The sequence below is a fragment of the Solea senegalensis genome, linkage group LG11 (genome assembly GCF_019176455.1).
Source record: "Solea senegalensis isolate Sse05_10M linkage group LG11, IFAPA_SoseM_1, whole genome shotgun sequence".
Classification (NCBI taxonomy): domain Eukaryota; kingdom Metazoa; phylum Chordata; class Actinopteri; order Pleuronectiformes; family Soleidae; genus Solea; species Solea senegalensis.
The window spans coordinates 19713424-19733314 of NC_058031.1; the positions used below are offsets into that span (position 1 = coordinate 19713424).

Here is a 19891-nt window from a genome sequence, read left to right on the forward strand (position 1 = left end):
AATCTTTTTTATCTTTGAATAACTTACTTGATCGTGTTTATTTTAATGGTATATAGTAACTAAATTGAAAAAAAAACAATATATGATCCACAGACTTTTGGCTGGAGAGGCTTTCTCTCTCTAATGAGCTGCCTCTAGTCAGTCTGACAGTGGATAACGTCCACCTGGAGCATGGCGTGGTCTATGAATATGTCAGCACTGCTGGCATCAAGAGCCATGTGCTGGAGAAGATGGTGGAGCCCAAAGGATGCTTCAGCCTCACTGCTAAGGTAACTGCTGGAAGATGTGATGGCAGTCTAACTGTATGAAACTATTTGCATTTTAATGAGCTGGCCAATTATGCCACTTTTAATGTGCAATTGTCAAAGTGGCTTATACGTATATATACCCAACGATCCAAAACCCAACATGTCCATACACCAATTTGTGGGTCTCTGATATTAATTTGTATTATGATTACAAAATATTCTTACTCATCATAGTGATTGTTGAACTATTATTGAACTATATTTTTCTAGTAGGAGGGATCAATCCTCACCAATGCTTCTTGTTTGTACAGATCCTGCAGGCATTTTCTCGTGATGACAGCCTCTTTGTTCGCAACTGCAGCCAGCTCATCTCGCAGAGCGAGCGAGTAGTTACCATGCCCCAGTACGAGTTCAGACAAATCTGCGACACCAAGCTGGAGAGTATCCGACGCCGCATCAGCAGCTATCAGCAGGTACCATGACACAGAGCCTTCTGCTGTATAAAGTACAGTACCATACAAATGTTTTAACTAGTTACACAGACCCCAAAATACCCAGCAAAGAGATATAGGGTATAATGTAAAACAAGGTTTCATCGTTCTTACCAGTATCATCACATTTATGCAAAAATGTGAATCATCTTTCTTCTTGTCAATATATTTCCCACATGTTTTACTTAGCTCATGAAATGTGCTTTTTCTTTATATTCATATTTGGAGTTAAGTCATCCATCATACTCAGACAGCAATAACTCTCTTCATCTTATAGAAAATCAGTAATGAGACTAAATCAGCTTATTAAACTTCACTTTGTCATGTGTTGTATCTCCATGTCACATTTTCTGCATTCACACTTAATGAAAATCATCCGTCAAAACCATACAAGTACAGGTATTAGAGCTGTCACTCATTTAGCTTCGTGTGTGCTCTATGATTCACCATTCCTTCTCGTTTTTTCATTTTCATCCAGTTTGCCCTGGAACTGAGGAACAAGGCGTGGCCCTCTTTCAGACAGGCTGGTGTTCGCCCTCACCCACTGGGTTGTATGGACTTTGTTCCCACCAACTGCCACGTCAACCTGATGCAGGTTTCCTACCCCAAGAGCACCACCTCTGCTGGCAGGACGTTCAGCATCCGCTTTGGGCGCAAAAACTCACTGTTCGGCTTAGACCCAGATCAAGGTAAAGGCAGTACATGCACAGCCTCTATCCAAAGGAGAATTAGACATTAACAATATCTCTGTCAGATAATTCACTGCTTACTTTGACCCTTCACTGAGATTCAACCCCTTTGCGATAATACAGATTCGACCACTTAACACTGCCCAATTACTCTTTATGACCGTTTAAATGCTGCAGTGCAGAGAAGGGAACACCAAATTCCCACTGCCATCTACCACAGCAGCCATAAGGTCTCAAAAAGGCATTTTCATGGCAAATTAGATGAGTGGTTTGCCATTAAGACTCCATTAGCTCCAGGCCATACTCGTGTTATTGACATGCGAAGTGAATGAATGATGTCAGCAAAGAGGGAGACCTAGGGCAGTGTAGGAATGTGTGCCATTCACTCACTGCTGCTGCCGCGGCTGCTGCTGAAAAGGTCAAAGGGGAGAGAAGAAAGAAATAAATCCCTCACAAGAGAACAACTTGAAAAATATCCCTTAAGTTATAAACAAAAAGAAGTGTCCTTATACCTATCCAGCCCAACTTTATTATTATCCAGCTCGTGGCTAACTAAGAGTTTTGAGGCTTAACTGCTGAACTTGTGGTGCTCTCTGCAAAGATGAAAATGCAATACAGCTGTCTAGACAACCGACATCTAGCATTGCTTACATTGTTCCAGGATGCCTCGTCCTCATCTTTCCTCTCCGCACCAGCTGCCAGTGAAACATCTGCCTCGCAGTTGTGCTGGTGAGACGTCGAGCTCTGGTGTTTCTCATTATGCGCTGCACAGAGAGTCACGGGAATGATGATTTCTCCAGCAAGAGTAGCCGGACTTAAGTGCTGCAGTCAGAAACAGAACAAAATTGTCAGCTTTATTTCCTGAGGTGACGGGGAAAAAAAAAAAAATTATAGTTATTTCAACATATGTGTATAAAATGCGTGAGGGCTTTTTGGCTTAATTATTGCTGTGTGCCACAGTTCAGATTCTTTGGATGAGTGCAACATGTCAGCAGTTATCTCAGGTTATTGCTGTTTAGCATTGGTATCCAGCCAAATTAAATAATGTTGCACTCTGCTCTCATTGTGCATACCACTTGCACACATTCCCCTTAAGAACTTGTGTGTTACTTCACAGTTTTGAACATCTGCAGTCTATATTATTGTCAGAGGGTTAAGGCTTTTTTAATTAGCCACTGCTAACATGTTTCTCTCCTCTCCTCTCCTCTCCTCTGCTCTGCTCTCCTCTCCTCTCCTCTGCTCTCCTCTGCTCTCTCTCTCTCCTCTCCTCTCCTCTCCTCTCCTCTCTCTCTCTCTCTCCTCTCGCTCTCCTCTCCTCTCCTCTGCTCTCCTCTCCTCTCCTCTCCTCTCATGTAGCACAACTGAACCCTATGTCACACACCCAACACTGTGTGACCAGTATGGGCGCTCCCTGCTGGAACTGTTCTGGACTAGAAGGGGACGAGGTAGATGATAATGGGGATGTGTCCCTGGATGGAAGCAATGGGATGACGGACAGTCGACGCAGTGGCCATGGAGATGGCGGGCTGAGCTTCCTTCTCAAACAGGAAGACACAGAAATCCAGAATGCCTACATTCACTTGTATAGTCGCCTGGATGTTGCTGTGAGGGAAATGAGGCAGTATGTCGCTCAGATTGATGTGTAAGTGTATTAAACATAAATATAGATTGTGTTATTCTATGTTAAAATAATGTTTCTTTAGTCCTACTACATGCTACTTTCTCATATACACCCCTGTAGACAAAGAGACATTTTTTCTTATATTCATTCAGGAATTATTTTCAGCTTCAGCAGCTGGTGCTGTTAGTAAAACTTGGCACTCCCCTGGTGTTTCTGTGTGAGTTGATATTTTTCATGGCCTCCCTCCACAGTGACATTTCGAGACCTCCGTGTAAAAAGCCAGAAGCTGTTATCCCAACACTAACTTCTCGAGGCTGTTTGCCACCCTCTCTTTGTCTTTTCCTCATTGAAAGCTGAAGATTAACAAAAGGAACATTCTTCAGGCCCAAAATATTTATGGGTCAGGCCCAGCTCAGGAACAGGGAGGGAGGCGAGGATAACATCAAGAGAAAGAGACACACATTGTGTGTTTGTGCCGAGGAAGGGGTGTGAATACAAGTGCACATTTGATAGAGAAACGATTTATTGATACTATCATGCATCTCATTTTATTTTATTTTTTCTATAGCCTCTTATCATCTATCACCGAGCCCACACAGCTTCAAGTGGAAGGCGGAGAGCCACCAGTCGGCGAGCAAAGTCAGCCGTCTCTGGCGCCATGCGAGGACGGCTGTGATCAGGACAAAGTGGAGCACGGTGGCATTAAAAGAGTTTGCTTCATGGTGAACGAGGAGGACCAGGAGGACTCGGGCCATGATACAATGAGCTACAGGGACTCCTACAGGTAACTGGTGAAAAACACTGTCACTAACAAATCAAGGTGAATTGTGAAAGTAAAGAAGTAGAGTATAGATATAGTAGCATTTATATGTAACACAGGAAAGGTGACATAGGACACCCACATCTCACACCTAGTTTTCCAACTGTGCACTCTATAAAACATGAACAGCATTTAAACTCCCTCTATACTTCATGAACCTATAATGCTGCTCATTCCCCCCTCGTTCGGAGGCTACAACTCATTCCAGATGTGGCATTTTGACCAAGGTGGGGAGCTAAAAATGACTTCAAAATGTTTTGGTCAGGTCTGGTTATGTCATTTGCTTGTTGCTAGTTCATTCAGATGTTTTTATGAGCGTGTGTGAGATGGAGGGAGCGCGTGTGTGTGTGTGTGTGTGTATGGTTCACTGGGCAGTGCTCCACTGAGCTCCACCCTCCACCACCCACTAAGATGTAGTTATTGGTTGTTGGTGTGGTGGGCTGGTGTATAATACAGCCAAATGTTTGGGGCGCGGCCTTCTCACCCAGTCTGTCATTAAGGCCTGGCCACGGCATGTGAAATGCAACTACCTCATTGCAATAAAATGTAAAGGAAAATGCAGGCTGTTGAATGTTTGGTACACACACACACACACACAGCTATTCTTCTTAGGAAATTACATTGACTTCCATTCATTTGGACAGCCTAAACAAAGTGTTATCCCTAACTGTAACCATGACCAGTTAATTGGCCCTAAACTTAACCAGTTCCTCAATAAGGGGTTCTGCCTCATTAGGACCAGGTTTTGGTCACAATGTCAGTGTTTATACCAGATATGGTTCAAATACAAGTACGTACACACACACACACACACACTCACTCACACAGTGAGTACATAGGGTTTAAGAAGCGTGTTGGGGAAAATATTTTGTTCAGAAGCTAGCAGAGCAAAACTGCATAGTGAATATAGATGAATCATTCCACTTGTGAAGTTCTGGATGTGATGAAAAGTGCTACTGTGTTTTAAAATTAGGGGGTGGATCTTTTTTTTTTTCGAGTCATGTTGAGAGAATCAGATATTAAACCTCGGGGTGGTGACAGGCCACAACAGAGCTAAACAGCCGGAGGTCATTGGCAGAGTGCAGCAACATCTGAGGACAAAATATGAGGACGGGGACAAGAGAAACTGGCTTCTTCCACACACAGACTCCGAAGGTCAAACCTTTGGCAGAAGAAGAAATCATAGTAAAGTAGCGTCTGGTGGAAACTCTGGTGCAGTGCGTCTGTCATAAATCGATCGCTTTGAAGTGTGGATGTCTTTGTGTGAGTGTGTGTGGTCCCGCTAGGACCTTTTAATCTGGTATCTACTCTTATCTAGAGTTTGTCCAGATCCAGAAAGATTTCATCTGACCTCCAGCGTCAGAAAGCATCTCAAGCGAATAAGAGACCAGTTTGGAGTTGAATGGAAGTCAAAGCAGTGTCCTATGATGAATAGCTGTGCTGTGTGTGTGTGTGTCGGAGTGTGTGTGCATGTGTTTGTTTTAGGTTTTAGGCCAGATCTGCTACTACAAGCAGGATAATTGTCACAGTGGTGCGCACACTTTTGGCAGGAGGTGTGTGAAGCTAAATTTAGAAATTACCCCTTGTGTCTGCGCATATGTTTGTGTGTGTGCGTGTGAGTGCACCCGTTCGCACACATTTGCATGTTTGTTTATATGTATGTGTGTGTGTGTGTGTGCATGTGTGTGTGAGAGAGTGGGTATGTCTGTGAATAGAGGTGGAAGACACAGCTCCCCATGCAGAGGCAGACAGCCAGAAAGGGAACAATGCAGAGACAGGGGGAACTGTGGGTTTATTTAGGCAATAAAGGAAGAAGAAAGCAGTGAGATGACTGAAGTAGGATTATAGGGAGTGGATTAAGTGAAGGCATACACAGACAAGACCATGTTTGGGGTATGTTTTAACAACTTATTTACTGCTTTAGTGCATAAGCTTTAGAGCTGACGTTTCTCTGTAAGTACTACTGTGTTCTTTTGTATGCATATCACTTGTAAAACAACCAAATAACATTTCTGTATGTTTCTTTGTAATATATATATATATATATACACACACATATATATATATACATATATACGTGTAACTATCAGTATATGATAGTTGAACGTATGTATATGTCAGTGTAAAAGAAAACACATATTCACACACATTATGGATCACAGAACAGCCCAGCAGTTGAGGACAAAGCCAGTGTTGTTGTTCTACAGCTCATCGTCTCTTGTAGGCTATTCATCATGGTAATGCCGCCCGTGAATCATCCTCGGAGCTCCTCTGAGCGTGCACAGTCGAGGCAATGTATAATTTGAGCCGCATAAATCCTCCACATGCTCCCGGTAATCATGTCGATTCACGTAGAAATTTGACTCGAAATACCAGACTCAATTCATTTGTATGTAACTCTCTTTGACGAGGAAAAGTTCTCCTCACAACCCAGCATGAGCCATAACACATGAGCAGCGCTGAAAAAATAAAAGTCATCTGGGTAGATAGGTGAGCTGAACTCCTCTGTTTATACCTGCCATGTACTTTATTTATCATCAGTCAAATGTTTTGGAGTCTAATGCAGCTACAGCTGACTGAATGCGTCTCTGTGTAAAGCAGGGGTGGTTGTTACTGTGAGAAACGTTTAATTACCTTTGGTCTCACATACTGTAAATCACAAGAGGCATTTACAATCAGAGGGATTATTTGACAGCATAATTACAAGACGCTGCTTTCCAAACCCCTCTGTGGTTTAGGAGTGGAATGAACCCTTTGCTGTATAATGCTTTTTAACTTGTTTGTGTTTGTGTGCATGTGCATTTTTCTTTTTTGCAGTGAATGCAACAGCAACAGAGATTCAGTGCTGTCGTACACCAGTGTGCGAAGTAACAGCTCCTACCTGGGGAGTGATGAGATGGGATCAGGTAATGGATGCCGTGATTGTAAATGTTGTTTTTCTACCCATCTCATTGTGACATCAGATCTTTTATCTCTAGAAATCAGTCAAACATTTTCTTTTGTTTTCTCACTGTTTTCCAGTGAAATTCTAATGATGCATTACAAAAAATGTGTAATCGTCCAAACAGACATCACTGTGAGGAATTTAGTAAGGCTGAAGCAACTGTATGTGTCTGCCCAGTAAAAGAAATATGGATGTTTGTGTAAAGATCAGCAGTTGGCAGCTTGTTTTTGCTCTCTGCTGTGTAAAGATGATGATCATATATCATACTTCACTAATGTGACTATGGTCAAATATTTGTGATACAGCCTTTCCACAGCCTCATTTCTGAGCAGTGAGCCAATACCGCTGCTGTTTATCATCGCAAACCTTAAATATGCATCACAATTTACATTAAGAGATGGATAGAGCTCATCTGTTTAATATGTGCAGATGGTCCAATAAAAACCAATGCCGTGATCCAAACTTGTGATATCTTCCTAATGATTTATTCTGTGTTTTCTTTTGCTTTTTTGGCTGCTAGGGGACGAGCTGCCATGTGACATGAGGATTTCCTCGGACAAACAAGACAAACTCCACGGCTGTCTCGAGCATCTTTTTAACCAGGTAAATTCAGGCATTTGGTTTGGAGAAAAAGCTAAAGGTTCATTACCGCAATTTAGATTACTGCAGGCAAAAGACTCACCACACACAGACTCATGTCTTTCTGTCATTGTGAGGACATTGTTTGAAAAAAGTTTATATATTACCCATAAATATATTTGCACAAGTGTTTAATCGCTTTAAAATGAAAATCACTTGGTTTTTGAAGCCTTTTATATGCACCTTTGGAAAGTCATTTGCTATACGGAGGTCGCTATCTTGCGCCGCCATGTTTCTACAGCAGCATGAACGGACAACAAGCCAGAACATTTATATCACATTTTGAAGCAGATAGCAGAAGAACAATATCCTTTCTTGTATGTGAAGGCCATTGTAGTTCCTTTACGTGTCTCGCCATTTAGAATCTACAAAACCATACACACTGGACCTTTAATCATCAAAATACATGTTGAAATTGTGAGGACATAGCATAACAGCCACAACAACAACCAGGAACCACCACTCCTCACAACTAAAGAAAGACATGCTCTCCCTCTCTCTCTCTTACACACATGCACACACATACACGTCAGTAGTAACCACCCCCCTCTGTTAAAGCATTTGGAACAGATGATAGGTGATAGTAATCAGTCAACATCTGGGCTGAGTTTCCTTGTGCAGCTCTGTCTGTCCTCTGGTCAGAATCCTGCTTTTCTCTCATCTTTCACTTGATTTCCTTTCTTTCTTGCCTTTCCCTCACCTTTCCCTCTTTCTACTCTCTCTCTCTCTCTCTCTCTCTCTCTCTCACACACGCATGCACACACGTACGCACACACGTACACACACACACACAAACTTTCACTGATATGTGGCTTCAGTTAAAGACATCCATACCTGTTTTTTTTCTCCACTTACCAGCACTTGATGTTGTTTGACTCCACGTGGGGTTGCCACCTCTTTGTCTACTATAGTTTCCACATGGAAACAGCAGCTCTGGGGGCTTGAAAACACAAGCTTTTTTGTTGTCACTGCTAAAAAGGCCTGATGCTTGAAATTAGTTGTGCATGAGTGTGTGAATGTTTGAATGACACAGAAAGATATTGAATAGCTAGTAGTAGAAAGGTGATGTGTGCAGAATATGATGAATGAACTATAGAGAAAGCCTGATGGGTCGTCTGTGTGTGTGTGTGTTTTATTTCTTCACAAAGGTGGACTCCATCAACAGCCTTCTCAAAGGAACTGTCATGACCAAAGCCTGTGAGGAGACCAAGCACTTTTACTCTGACCACAGTCAACCAGGTACTTAAGAGTATTTAGTCTTGTGCACACATGCTTGTGTGTGTGTGTGTATGTGTTCATGTTTGAAGCTTATATGATAAAACTGTGTGTCGACATGCTTCTGTTACACAACAGCCACACACCCTCACGCATATATCCTGGGTTTTTACGTGAACAGAGTTTCGTCAGACAGAGGACTGGACGGTTCGTTGCCGAAACATTATCCACAAGAACATCCAAGAGGACCCTTGGAACCTACCCACCTCAATCAAAACTCTGGTGGAGAGCCTTCAGAGATTTGTGGATGGTAAGCTGAACACACACACACACACAGACTCCTGCCTTGTGGCCGTATACAGTTACAATCAGTAATCCTCACTTGTTTTTCTTGTCCCTCTACAGATGGAAAGAACCAGCTTCTCCTGGCTCTGCTCAAGTGCACAGGTAGAGTAACATGTCAGCGTCAGACACAAACCAGTTCATATTTATATTTAGTGGAGGATACTCGGACTGGATGAGATGCAACTCTAATTTTCCATGAAATGACCAGAAGAGATGTGGAGGGAGGCGGTGCGATAAACTCAATAGAAGTTGGTCTCAAGCAGCTGGAAAGGTCTCACAACTGGAGCAGTTTAGAGGTCTTTGCAAATGAGATCATCCGTCACATAGCCAGGTCTACATCAGGAACTCTGCAGGTCCTCAAAACATCTTTAAAGATGAATCGATTTCAAGAATACAATTTATGTGGAATTTCATAATTTAATGAGGTTAGATTTATTATTGTCATTCATTTATGTTCCACTTTTGTAGCCACATATCAGTTATGTTTTCATTTAAACACATCTGCTTCATTTCTAAAGATATATTCTGATGTTGAAATTAAAAAGTCATACTTGTCAGTACTGTTTTCGTTCACTGGAGCAGGATCGTTTTCAGGTTGAGGCCAGTTTTTCCAGTGTGCTTGTACAGAGAGAGTTCAAATGTCGAAGCACATGATTGCCTTCACTTTGAACTGTGCACAGTGGCATATGGTGATAGTTAATAGGACATATGCTCTCAGGGGGTTCTGGGATAATGAAATAAACTATATGTTTTGGAGCAAATCCAAGACACGTGTAATGAGAAAGGTGCTTTACCCTCTTCTTTCCATGGACCCATTTTTTTTCTCTGTACCCTCCATTTTCATATTGCTGCTTTTACCTCCTCTGGCTTTCTTCTTCCCTCCAAAATAACCCTTCCTCTGAACCCCCATGTACTTACTCCATTCAATTTTGACATCAAAACTTCTCGCTGTCCAAACCCCAACACCAGATACGTCCCTGCAGCTGCGACAGGATGTGATCTTCTGCCAGGCAGCGACGGGCGCCCTGTGCACTCTGGCTGAGCAGCTGCTGGCAGCACTGCGGTCGCGCTTCAACAACGCTGGCGAGTACCAGGAGGACAGCAAGGAGACCAGCCACAAGTGGCTGGAGCAGATATCTGTCATTGGCGTTCTGCTGCACTTCCAGTCCACACTAGCGCCGCACCTAGTAAGGACAGGTTTGATATTGGGGAAAATGTGACAATGCATCTAAATAAAGACATAATATGAAGTATTTCTGCATTAAAATATCCATCTACCTTTTAATGATATTATCCATTTGTTCGCCCTGTAAAGCCCAAATGTGCAGGGGAACCAAACAAGACAGCATGACGACAATTTCCATTATCGTACGCTGCTTCCTTAAGTCATTAAACCAGGTCTTTTGTTATTGCATTAATTGCTCTAGCAGGAGAAAGTACACACTGTGCATTTGAGTTCACGAGTTGCGTTGATGTTTTTAAAAAGAACAAATACCAAAAATGTGTGCATGTCGCGGTGTGTCCGTGTTTATGTTGTGCTCCTGAATCAAAGTCCTTGCAGCCTGCAGCTGTCGCCGCACGCTGTCCAAACTCATGCGGCGCAACCTCTGAGCTTTTCTTTCTTTCTTCCTCTCCACTGACAGAAAGAGGAGCGGACCATGCTGGAGGACACCAAGGCAGCCCTGTTGGACTTGGACAAAGTCACTGTGTTCTTCAGGCAACTGGAGGATGAGTGTGTAGTTGCAAGTAAGAGACTCCATCAACAAAGACTGACTTGGCTCTTTCAAACCAGACTGCTGCTAATGAGCAGCTGTATGGCTCAACCAACTCTGGAAACAGTTCCATTATGTAGATGTATGTTAACTATTGTGGGTGAAGTCGTCATTTTGCTGTCGCATATTTCATTTTCTTTTCAGTGAAGAGCAACTGAACGAGGAGCTAAAACAAGAGTATAATGGCTCCATAAATCATCTTACATAAGGGCAGAGCGCGCTCACTCTTTGTCCTTGTATTAGAGATAACATGGTCGCTCCAGACCGACTGCTCCGAGACACATGAAATACTAACACATGTGGTAAAAGCCTTTGCTGCAGGAGAGAAGTACTCTTTTAGTGTGAGAAAAGGTGAAATTAATTACACTCTTTGCATTCAGTCTTTTAGTCCCTCCTCCCCAGTGGTGTCCTGCAGTTGTTTTGCACCCAGGTTGTTCAGAGTGATCGCTGTACGAATCTTGACTTGGGCGTATTTACGTCTTTAATAACTTTAATATCTGTATTCACCAAAGGTGCAACAGGCCACCAGCAGGTACAAATGACGACTGCACCCTGAGTCACTTCTCTTTTCATCTGGTTCAATATGGCCAGCAGAGATTGCTGCTCAAAGGAAAAGCACAACATGCAACCTCCCATTATGGGAGGCAAGGAGATAGAGATAGATGAGGCAGGGATTTTACTATTCTAGATTTTTACACTCAGCAGCAGAAACGATTTAGTCTTTGCACTCACACATGTCACATTGCATATGCATGTAACTCATATTGACCTCATGACTTTATATAGATAAACCTAGTGCAGACTCTTCTACACTTTGATGGGGATTTATTATTTATGTATTTATTTTACTCAATCTGCTTCCCAGAAATTGCACCTTCAGTTCAGATAGCGGCCAACTCCATTTGACAGTATTGATTTGCTAATAGCATCTTCAGCAAACACTGGGAGCTCTAGGTAAAGCTGAGTCGTGTGTATGCAACACAACACAGACTCTGTCCCGGTCTAGTCTAGAGTGCAGCGTGAAGCAGCGCAGGATTATAGCTGTAGGAAACAGAACTGACCGTAGAGGTCGCGCAGTAAAGGTCCTCTTTTCTATTTTCCGAAAACTCTCGCAGCCACAAAATGTTAGAAAGAATTAGCAAAAGTCAGTGTCTGACTTATAAATGATTAATTTACTCATCATGCATTCTTTGTAGGATTAGAAAAGCTTACTGCTTTGCATACATGTGGTTCAATATTTGTTCATTAGTTCATTTGTTCATAGTTCATCTCAATAGTTCATTGAGACAAGGACATATAAAATAGTCTTTAAAATCAGCGACAAAGCCCTGCCCATTTTTCTTGCACAATCATTTGGATTAAATCATCTGTATTAAAATGCCAGGTGGCCAGTTTATTTGCCATCTGCCGTTACAATAAAAACAGCTCACACACAGAACAGTATGTGCACCAAAGATCCTTCTAGTATGACTAATATCACTGTTCTAGAGACCTGTGTCACTTTTTCCATTATTGTGGGAGATTTTATGTCGCCTCTTAGGGAAAAGAGTGGTTCTAATACACAGTTTAAAGTCATGGATATTGCTCACCAATGCAGCAGTGCTGACTTTAATGGCATTTGGAAACCCGCTCTATAAGTGAGATTTGCTGGCAAATGTTTTCACTCTAAAACTCCACGATGACTTGATTGTTACGTTTACATACATTTGTGTTTGACAAGTGGTTTACAAAATAAAATCTAATGCTCCAAATTCACTCTGCAGTCTAACATAAATGTCCCGGTAACAAACCCATAAAGCCAAATCTAACACCGATAACACTGCTTTGTTAACTTCTCCCCGTCTGTGTATGTGCGTGTGTTTTGCAGACACACCAGTGTGTTACCAAGTGGAGGGCAGTCGACAGGCCCTGAGGGTCACCCTGTACCTGGACAGCTGTCACTTCAGCGAGCTCCCCAGTCGGCTACAAAACGGAGGCAGCTTGAAGCTCCACACAGTCCTCTTCACCAAGGGTAAGACTGAGCAGGCCGAGAAACAGGAAGTGGAGAAAGTGAGAACACTTCAGGGGGAAATGGTCCAGGGTTTAGAGCATGATGCAACAGTTGCAAGCAGAGTTGTATTGTTTGAAATACAATACCTCACATTCGGCACCAAAGCAATATTTCTCCTCACTGCCTATGAATATGTTTGATCGAGAAAAAGACTTTTCACCAAAGCAGCTCCACATCTCCACGTGTCCATCTGTCTTGACATGAAATCACCTATCAAGAAAGAGTAACAACTTAATTGTCACAAATGTACACTTAAACGACAGACTTCCACAACATCAGCCTGCAGTACTCATTCAGTAAATACATAAAATGGCTAAATAAATACAAATTAAAGTGTTGTCAATGTTCAGGTGTGCTGCACAGAGACAGAGTAGAATTGAGTCATAGGTGTACACTCAGTGAAAGCACATACACAAGGCTGAGTGGCTACATAAAGCACTGAGTTAGATCAAAGCAGTTTTCTTTTGTCATTTTCAAAAAAAACACTCCACCTTTGCATTCGTCTGCTGCCAAGCTCCTCCTCACTCTCCATCAGCCTGAGCCGTCCGAGTGCGAGTGGATACCATTATACATCACACACCGGTCTGCCAAACAGCCATTTATTTTCCATAAACACGTTCCAGTTGGAAAACCAAACCATTGAGTGAGCTCATATTGTTCTCATATATTTTGAATGTGGAAGAACGAACTACTGCGCGTCAGCCTCGGAGGCAACCTGTAGTGCGGATATCTGAGTCAACATCACCACCTACTGGAAAAGAGTCTTGTCTACAGGCCGAGGAGAAGAACAGGGCACCTCATCACACTGCAGATGCTAAAATGTGTGTTTGTGGCCATATTTATGAGAACTAAATGTCCATACATGGATAGAAAACTCTGAAAAGGAAGGAGGTTTGGGGCAATCCTCAGTTTTTAAAACATTATTATGGTTAGGATTGTATTATTGTGGGTTGGTGTTCACGCAATCTCACAAGGAAATGGTTAAGGTCTTAGGGTATGAAATATTGTGACCATATATGTATTGACATGAATGCCTTGTGCCTATTTAACTCAGCACTTGAGCGTCCAGAGGGAGTTTCCCAGCAGGACTACAGCGCCATGGAGGAGTTTCAGCAGCGCACCAATGCTGTCTCACTGGAGAAGGTCAAAGCTTATTACCGCAGACTCAGGTATGTTGTGCGACACTGCATCACAGCCCTCCAGCGGTTTACTCACAACCTCTGTGTTTATGTTTCACCTTAAAGGGAGAGTTCATCCCTGTAGTGTTTCATAAGCTGTTTTTCCTTTACATTCAGTTTTCAAAAAACGTGTATAATGGATTGAAACCTGTGCATTAAACATGCTACAGAAGCAAACTGAATTTATTATTATTATGTATTTTTTTAATAATGCTTTTATTAGTTCTTTCAGATTGTTGTAAAATGTCTTTGAACCTTTTCAAAGTGCCATTTAAACAAAAACACATTAAGCTGATTTACAGCCTTTGATACGGATGTGGTTAACCGGGTCAATGTGGAGTTAATGTTGCTGATAAAATATGTATCGTAGCAGATGCATTACAGTAGTAAAGTACTACAGCTCCTAGATGACTCGGCTCAATCACAAAGTGAGTGTAAAAAGGTGTACATTTGTAAACCAGATGAAGAATTTGATCGGTTTGTGTCTCAACAGGGCTTTTTATCTGGAGAAGTCCAATCTCCCCACTGACTCAAACACCACAGCTATGAAGATTGACCAGGTAAATATACAGTTATTCTGATGATATATATATATATATGTATATATACATATACCCATTTACTGCTTTAGCTCTGCTCATAGAGTATGTACATATGTTCTTGTAGCATAACTACATTTGTATATAATGTTGTGACTGAATATAAATGCAAGCACAGATACTGGGCCTTGAAGTTAGAGACCTTCAACCAAGCATTTCAAAAGTAAGATGAACTGGTGTTCACCTGTTCCCTCAAGTGGAACCCCCCACACACTAGTATGTCAAGACTCCCCCATTAACTCCAACTAACCTCAACACTTCCGCATTGTAAACTGATTCCATTTGAACATTAGCATTGATTAGACTAGAAAATAAATTCTAGTGTTGTGAATTCACCGTAGCAAAAGTAGATTCCAGTGATTATGTGATAATACAATTTATAGTGATCAGCCACAACATTAAAACTGGTTTTAATGTTGTTGAGTGATTCTTAGGTTTTCATTTTCCTCCAAAGGAAAGTGAGTCACACGTGTTTTTTCTCCTGTTTCTGCTGATTTCTGCAACATCTTAACAAGGCACTTACTCAATTTAGTCTAGTTTTGGGTATTGGTGTACGTTGAGTAGTGTGAGACTTAGTCACGCATGAAGTGGTTTGAGATCATTTCACTTGATTCTAATACAAATTCATCCTTTCTTTTGGTTAAAATTTTTTATTTTTAACCAAAACAGAATTTATGTAAAATGTTAGTATTCTTACCCTTCTTGACAAAAACGCCTGAACTAGTCAAATTGTAAGGAAACAAGTGACATTCTCTTCCCCCAAACTGTCAATCCTAATCTAAACGAATTGGTAAGAGGGGACACGTGTGTGATACTGTATTTTGATCATATTATTGTTAACGGTCTAAATTGCTCCCTCTCTTAGTTGCTGCGACCCCTCAACACACTGGACGACCTCTGCCGACTCATGCAGTCGTACATCAATGTGCGCCCGAGCGCCCAAGGCCACCCGTCAGGTGTCAGCGTGCTGTGTGTGTCCTCTGAGCTGTGTAACCGGCTGGGGGCCTGTCACATCACCATGTGTGGCACAGGCATGCAGAGGTCAGCCAGACACCAAACACACACACACACACAATATTATGTAGTATCACTGGACAGTCTGCTATAATAAAGATTAACTCTGTGCAGAGTGTGGATGATGTGCACCACTGAACCTCAAAAGCAGCTCTGCTCCACTGTTAGCATGAATTCCTGCTCACACATGTGTGACACACACACATGTACAACTCCCATTAGTGCGTGTGCGTGTGTCACAGCTGTACAATTGTTTGTGTTTTAGTGTTTTGTTTAATTGATATCAGACTGGGGACTTCTTGATAGTTTTGATGTATTATGAGATAAAATGTGTTACGTACTTCTCGTGTTTTAATAATATATACTATGCTGTATATCATTGTAAAAAGAAAGAATCTGTGGTACAAATCACAAAAAGTCTACAGAGAAAGAGGAGTGGCACACACAGCACTTCCTCATGTGCCTCTTTGTTGTTCTTTGCAGATGTTCTCTGAGTGTGACATTGGAGCAGGCAATGATCTTAGCCAGGAACCACGGCCTCATGCCGCGCTGCATCATGCAGACCATGGACATTATGCGTAAACAGGTAAACCACAGAGCATGCTTGATTTATTTTTATTAAGAACAAGTGCTGGGCTGTGTGAGAGAAATCAGTGTAACAATAATTTTCCATAATGGCTGTCTAGCACACCACAGTTTGAACACAAATCTTGATTAACTTTTTTTCCACGTCTTTAAATTCACATTGTCAGTAAATATATTTGATCTGCAATATTTTTATTTAATATCACATTTTTAATTTAAAATGGTAACAAGATACAATCATGTATCAAGTCATGGTAAAACAATTGCACTACAAGTAGCAGTTTCTCTCACCTTCTCCAACTCAACCTTGGCATTTTAGTGGATGGATGGCAAAGGCAAACAAATGTGCATTACTTGAAATATTTAATTCTCGCTTAGAAACAAGTGTGTCTACACATTGTAAGTAGAGTATCAATCAACACACTGCAATCTAATCACTGCACAACTTATGCTATTTGTTCTCTTTCCCACCAGGGGACACGAGTTGAGCTTTCTGCTAAAAACCTCAAGGTAATGGACCAGATGCCTCCGTCTGCTCCAAGGTATTGTATATAAACCACCTTTTGCAGGCGCCTCTGCCTATGTGACATCAGTACACTGCAGCGGTGATTGTCCTTGACAAGGTGGATGATCAAATTGATCTTTTTTTTCTTTTTGAAAAGGCTCTTCAAGCTGTGTTTACCACCCTCGGACGGAGACCTGTAAGGAAAGAGAGGGGGTGAATGTGGAAGAGAAGGATTTGATGAGAAATGACAGTAACGAAAGAGGGCGAGTCTCAGTGGATTTCCTTCCAACAATGCTGATGGAAAGACCTTTGTCCCTGCTCCACTGCCCCAGTTACACAGGGATCATTCCAGCAAGGACACCACTAGAGTCTTCGATGCAATGTACAGACTTGAAAAGACTGCACAAATGACACAGCTCAAGACACGTCATGTACTGGGAAACAACCCAGAAGTATTACTGCTTTGGCTGTTTGTCCACACATCGCTGACATGATTGACTTGACAACCGGTGCACATTATTCTTATTCTAATCGAAAGGGAGGCGTCGGTTTCAGGTTTCATACAGAGAACATCCACGGTGATCATGACTGACCATAATCTGATTATTAACTGGATTAACCAAACTACCTGTAGCTGACAGCCGTTCATAAGCGCAGATGTGATCCATTTTTGCCTTGGACTGCAGGTCCAGAGAGCTCGCTGTCTCTTTCTCTATTTGGACTCCGAGTGAAGTAAAGCGCTGGATTACCTCGGTGTTCATGTGTGATAGTCGACTGAGTAAATGCAGAAAGTCAAAGAATAGACCGAGATATGGAAGTAGGGATTGAGATGCAGTTATTAAAGTTATTAAAAAAAAGCCAGGCAATAGACTGGTGCATGTGGTTATTATTGTGCAAATACTGTAGTTTTAGTGTGAGTACTGTATTACCGCACTATATGAAGGATAGTAATTTATTTTCAGGAAGGAGTGTTGTTTTTATCCCTCACTTATTCTATATCAGGTATTAAATATTCTAAAAGCATTCCAGCCTACATATTGAATAGTATTTAAAGGACCAACGGCATGTCGTCTTTTTTTTTTTTTAGGTGTAACTGCTTGTGTATTTCATCTTATTTATGTCCGTGGACTTAAGTCAAGAAATCTTCAGGGAACGCAAGAGGGGGGAGATGAAGAGAAGAATCAGGAAAAAGGAAGCTAGCACAAACAATACAAGGTCACGTGTTTGTCAGTAAGCAGCCAGGTCAACAGGTTGAGATCAGATTATTAATATATTCATTTAAATAGTTGACGGTTTGCCTCCCGTTAACTAAGACATGGTGTTGACTTTTAAATTTAGCGTATATATGTCTTCTCGGGACTGTCGTATTTTACTGTAGGTAGCAAAAGAAGCACAATGACTGGTCTGTTCACGTTGCAGTGTTAGAAGAAGAACAAAAAAAGTACTGTAAGCAGTTTGTGGATGATGTAAACAAAGGGATCTTTCCAGGACTTATTCACAGTAACAACATTTTACTGAAGATTTTAATTTTTCGTGTACATAAAAAGTGTAACTGTCAGAGGAAAAGATAGCATAAGTCTTATGGCAGCAGAGTAATGCTATAACATGAAAATGCGTTATTTTTATGGAAATAATATAGTATATAAAACATTTTGTATTTGTGACTGTGCATTTTTCTCTCTCTCTTTTTGCTGAGTGTAACCTCACTGACAACTCTCTTTTTCTTTTTGTTTTAGCTGTTCAAAGGGTTTAAAATGTGTGTTGCATTCATTAAGCAGGTCACTTAGTCCTTTTTATTTATTTAAAAGCAGTCTGGTTCCAAAAGAGCATGTTGAAATAGTCTCATGTCCCCTGACAGTAGCGTGGCCACTGTAGATTTACATTCATTGGCTGGTTTGTAAAACGACGTACATTATTATTATTTTTAACATTTCCCATATCAAATTTGCTCTTGGTGTACAGAGTATAAACTCCTGGTCTTAAGCTAATGACTGCAGCATGTTGATGTAGCCGGGCAAAGAAATGTGTCACTGATTACACATTTATTTACATTATTCTAATGTTTCATTATTGTACATACTTTATTTGCAATTTTTATGTTGCCTGAAAATAACTGTACAAAGGATCTTTGTTGAGTCTTTCTAAAATGATAATTGTAAATGCAAAACTTAACAAGCTAGTAAATAAAATCTTCACAGTACGACAGTGTTTTCCAGTGTGGCGGCCTGGTGTGTCTTGTTCGGCTGCTTTACAAAGTGTTTGTCTTTAACGTTGATGTTAATGCAGTTTCACAGAGCAGTGAACGCTTGAGCTACTGTAAGTGAACCGTGAGACTTCTTACTGTTTATCTATTTATATTCCTCTGTCCACTTTCTCCTTAACTTTACGTCACAGTACATATCAGATCATCTCTGATCATCTTATCGTAAGGACCTGAATCACTCGGAACAAACGGAGAAGCAGCTTTTAGTTCTCATCTTTCACTTTCGCTTTGCTGCAAATTGATTTGTATTTTGTCATAATCATTTGAATGTGTAGTGTCATGTTCACAAAACAGGCACTTTCCGTTTTTTTGTTATACGTCTGTGTAGATTCTAATTCATCCAGGTCATAGTTCTCCAAACTGTAACCAGATTCATTGACTTTTAGAGCTCTATAGTTTATGTTATAGTTGTATTGTATTGTTGTTGTCATGGGAGTTATTGAATGTGACAACAGGCAAACCATTTCAACTTGTCTAAGCACTAGTCTTAACATACCAGACTTTTTATTCCACAGACCCTGACAAACATTGATATTTAACATCGATCCCTCATAGATTATGTTGCCTTTCAATCCACTTCTGGATACTTGATTTGTCAAAATAGTTTTTGCCTCATACATAGTTAGTATATTGTATTATAATCTACAACATCTGTCTCAGGTAGAATATGCTTGACATAGTTTTCAGTGTCCATTAGCAGTGACTGAAGATAGCCGTGTATATGAATATTGCATGACCATGCATCATCCAGTGAATTCTCCACGTGCAGCTTCACTCTTGAGTGAAGAGAATGAAAGGTCATCTCAGGTGTTTTCCTTTCCTTTTTTTTTTTTTACAAACAGGAAACGAGTGTTTCCCCAAAGCCAAAATGATCCTCATCTCTTAATCATGAACTTGTAATCACTTGGACAGA

At 41.2% G+C, this 19891-nt stretch overlaps 1 protein-coding gene across 2 annotated transcripts in view; it reads left to right on the forward strand.

Moving 5' to 3' along the window:
• Positions 1–18923, forward strand: part of prex1 (phosphatidylinositol-3,4,5-trisphosphate-dependent Rac exchange factor 1) — a 75716-nt gene extending 56793 nt beyond the window's left edge. Inside the window, exons 22-41 of one of the 2 annotated variants that reach the window (XM_044038191.1) lie at positions 94–269; positions 560–721; positions 1218–1428; positions 2785–3070; positions 3618–3833; positions 6687–6775; positions 7334–7416; positions 8601–8691; positions 8849–8977; positions 9073–9114; positions 9982–10199; positions 10656–10758; positions 12652–12795; positions 13889–14003; positions 14506–14572; positions 14730–14774; positions 15477–15652; positions 16109–16211; positions 16685–16752; positions 16873–18923. In XM_044038191.1, the coding sequence (XP_043894126.1) occupies positions 94–269; positions 560–721; positions 1218–1428; positions 2785–3070; positions 3618–3833; positions 6687–6775; positions 7334–7416; positions 8601–8691; positions 8849–8977; positions 9073–9114; positions 9982–10199; positions 10656–10758; positions 12652–12795; positions 13889–14003; positions 14506–14572; positions 14730–14774; positions 15477–15652; positions 16109–16211; positions 16685–16752; positions 16873–16915 (2567 nt within the window). In that variant the 3' untranslated portion in view covers positions 16916–18923. The remainder of the gene's footprint in view (positions 1–93; positions 270–559; positions 722–1217; positions 1429–2784; positions 3071–3617; positions 3834–6686; positions 6776–7333; positions 7417–8600; positions 8692–8848; positions 8978–9072; positions 9115–9981; positions 10200–10655; positions 10759–12651; positions 12796–13888; positions 14004–14505; positions 14573–14729; positions 14775–15476; positions 15653–16108; positions 16212–16684; positions 16753–16872) is intronic. The other variant, XM_044038192.1, reaches the window with a different exon arrangement.
• The last annotated feature ends 968 nt before the right edge of the window (positions 18924–19891 follow it).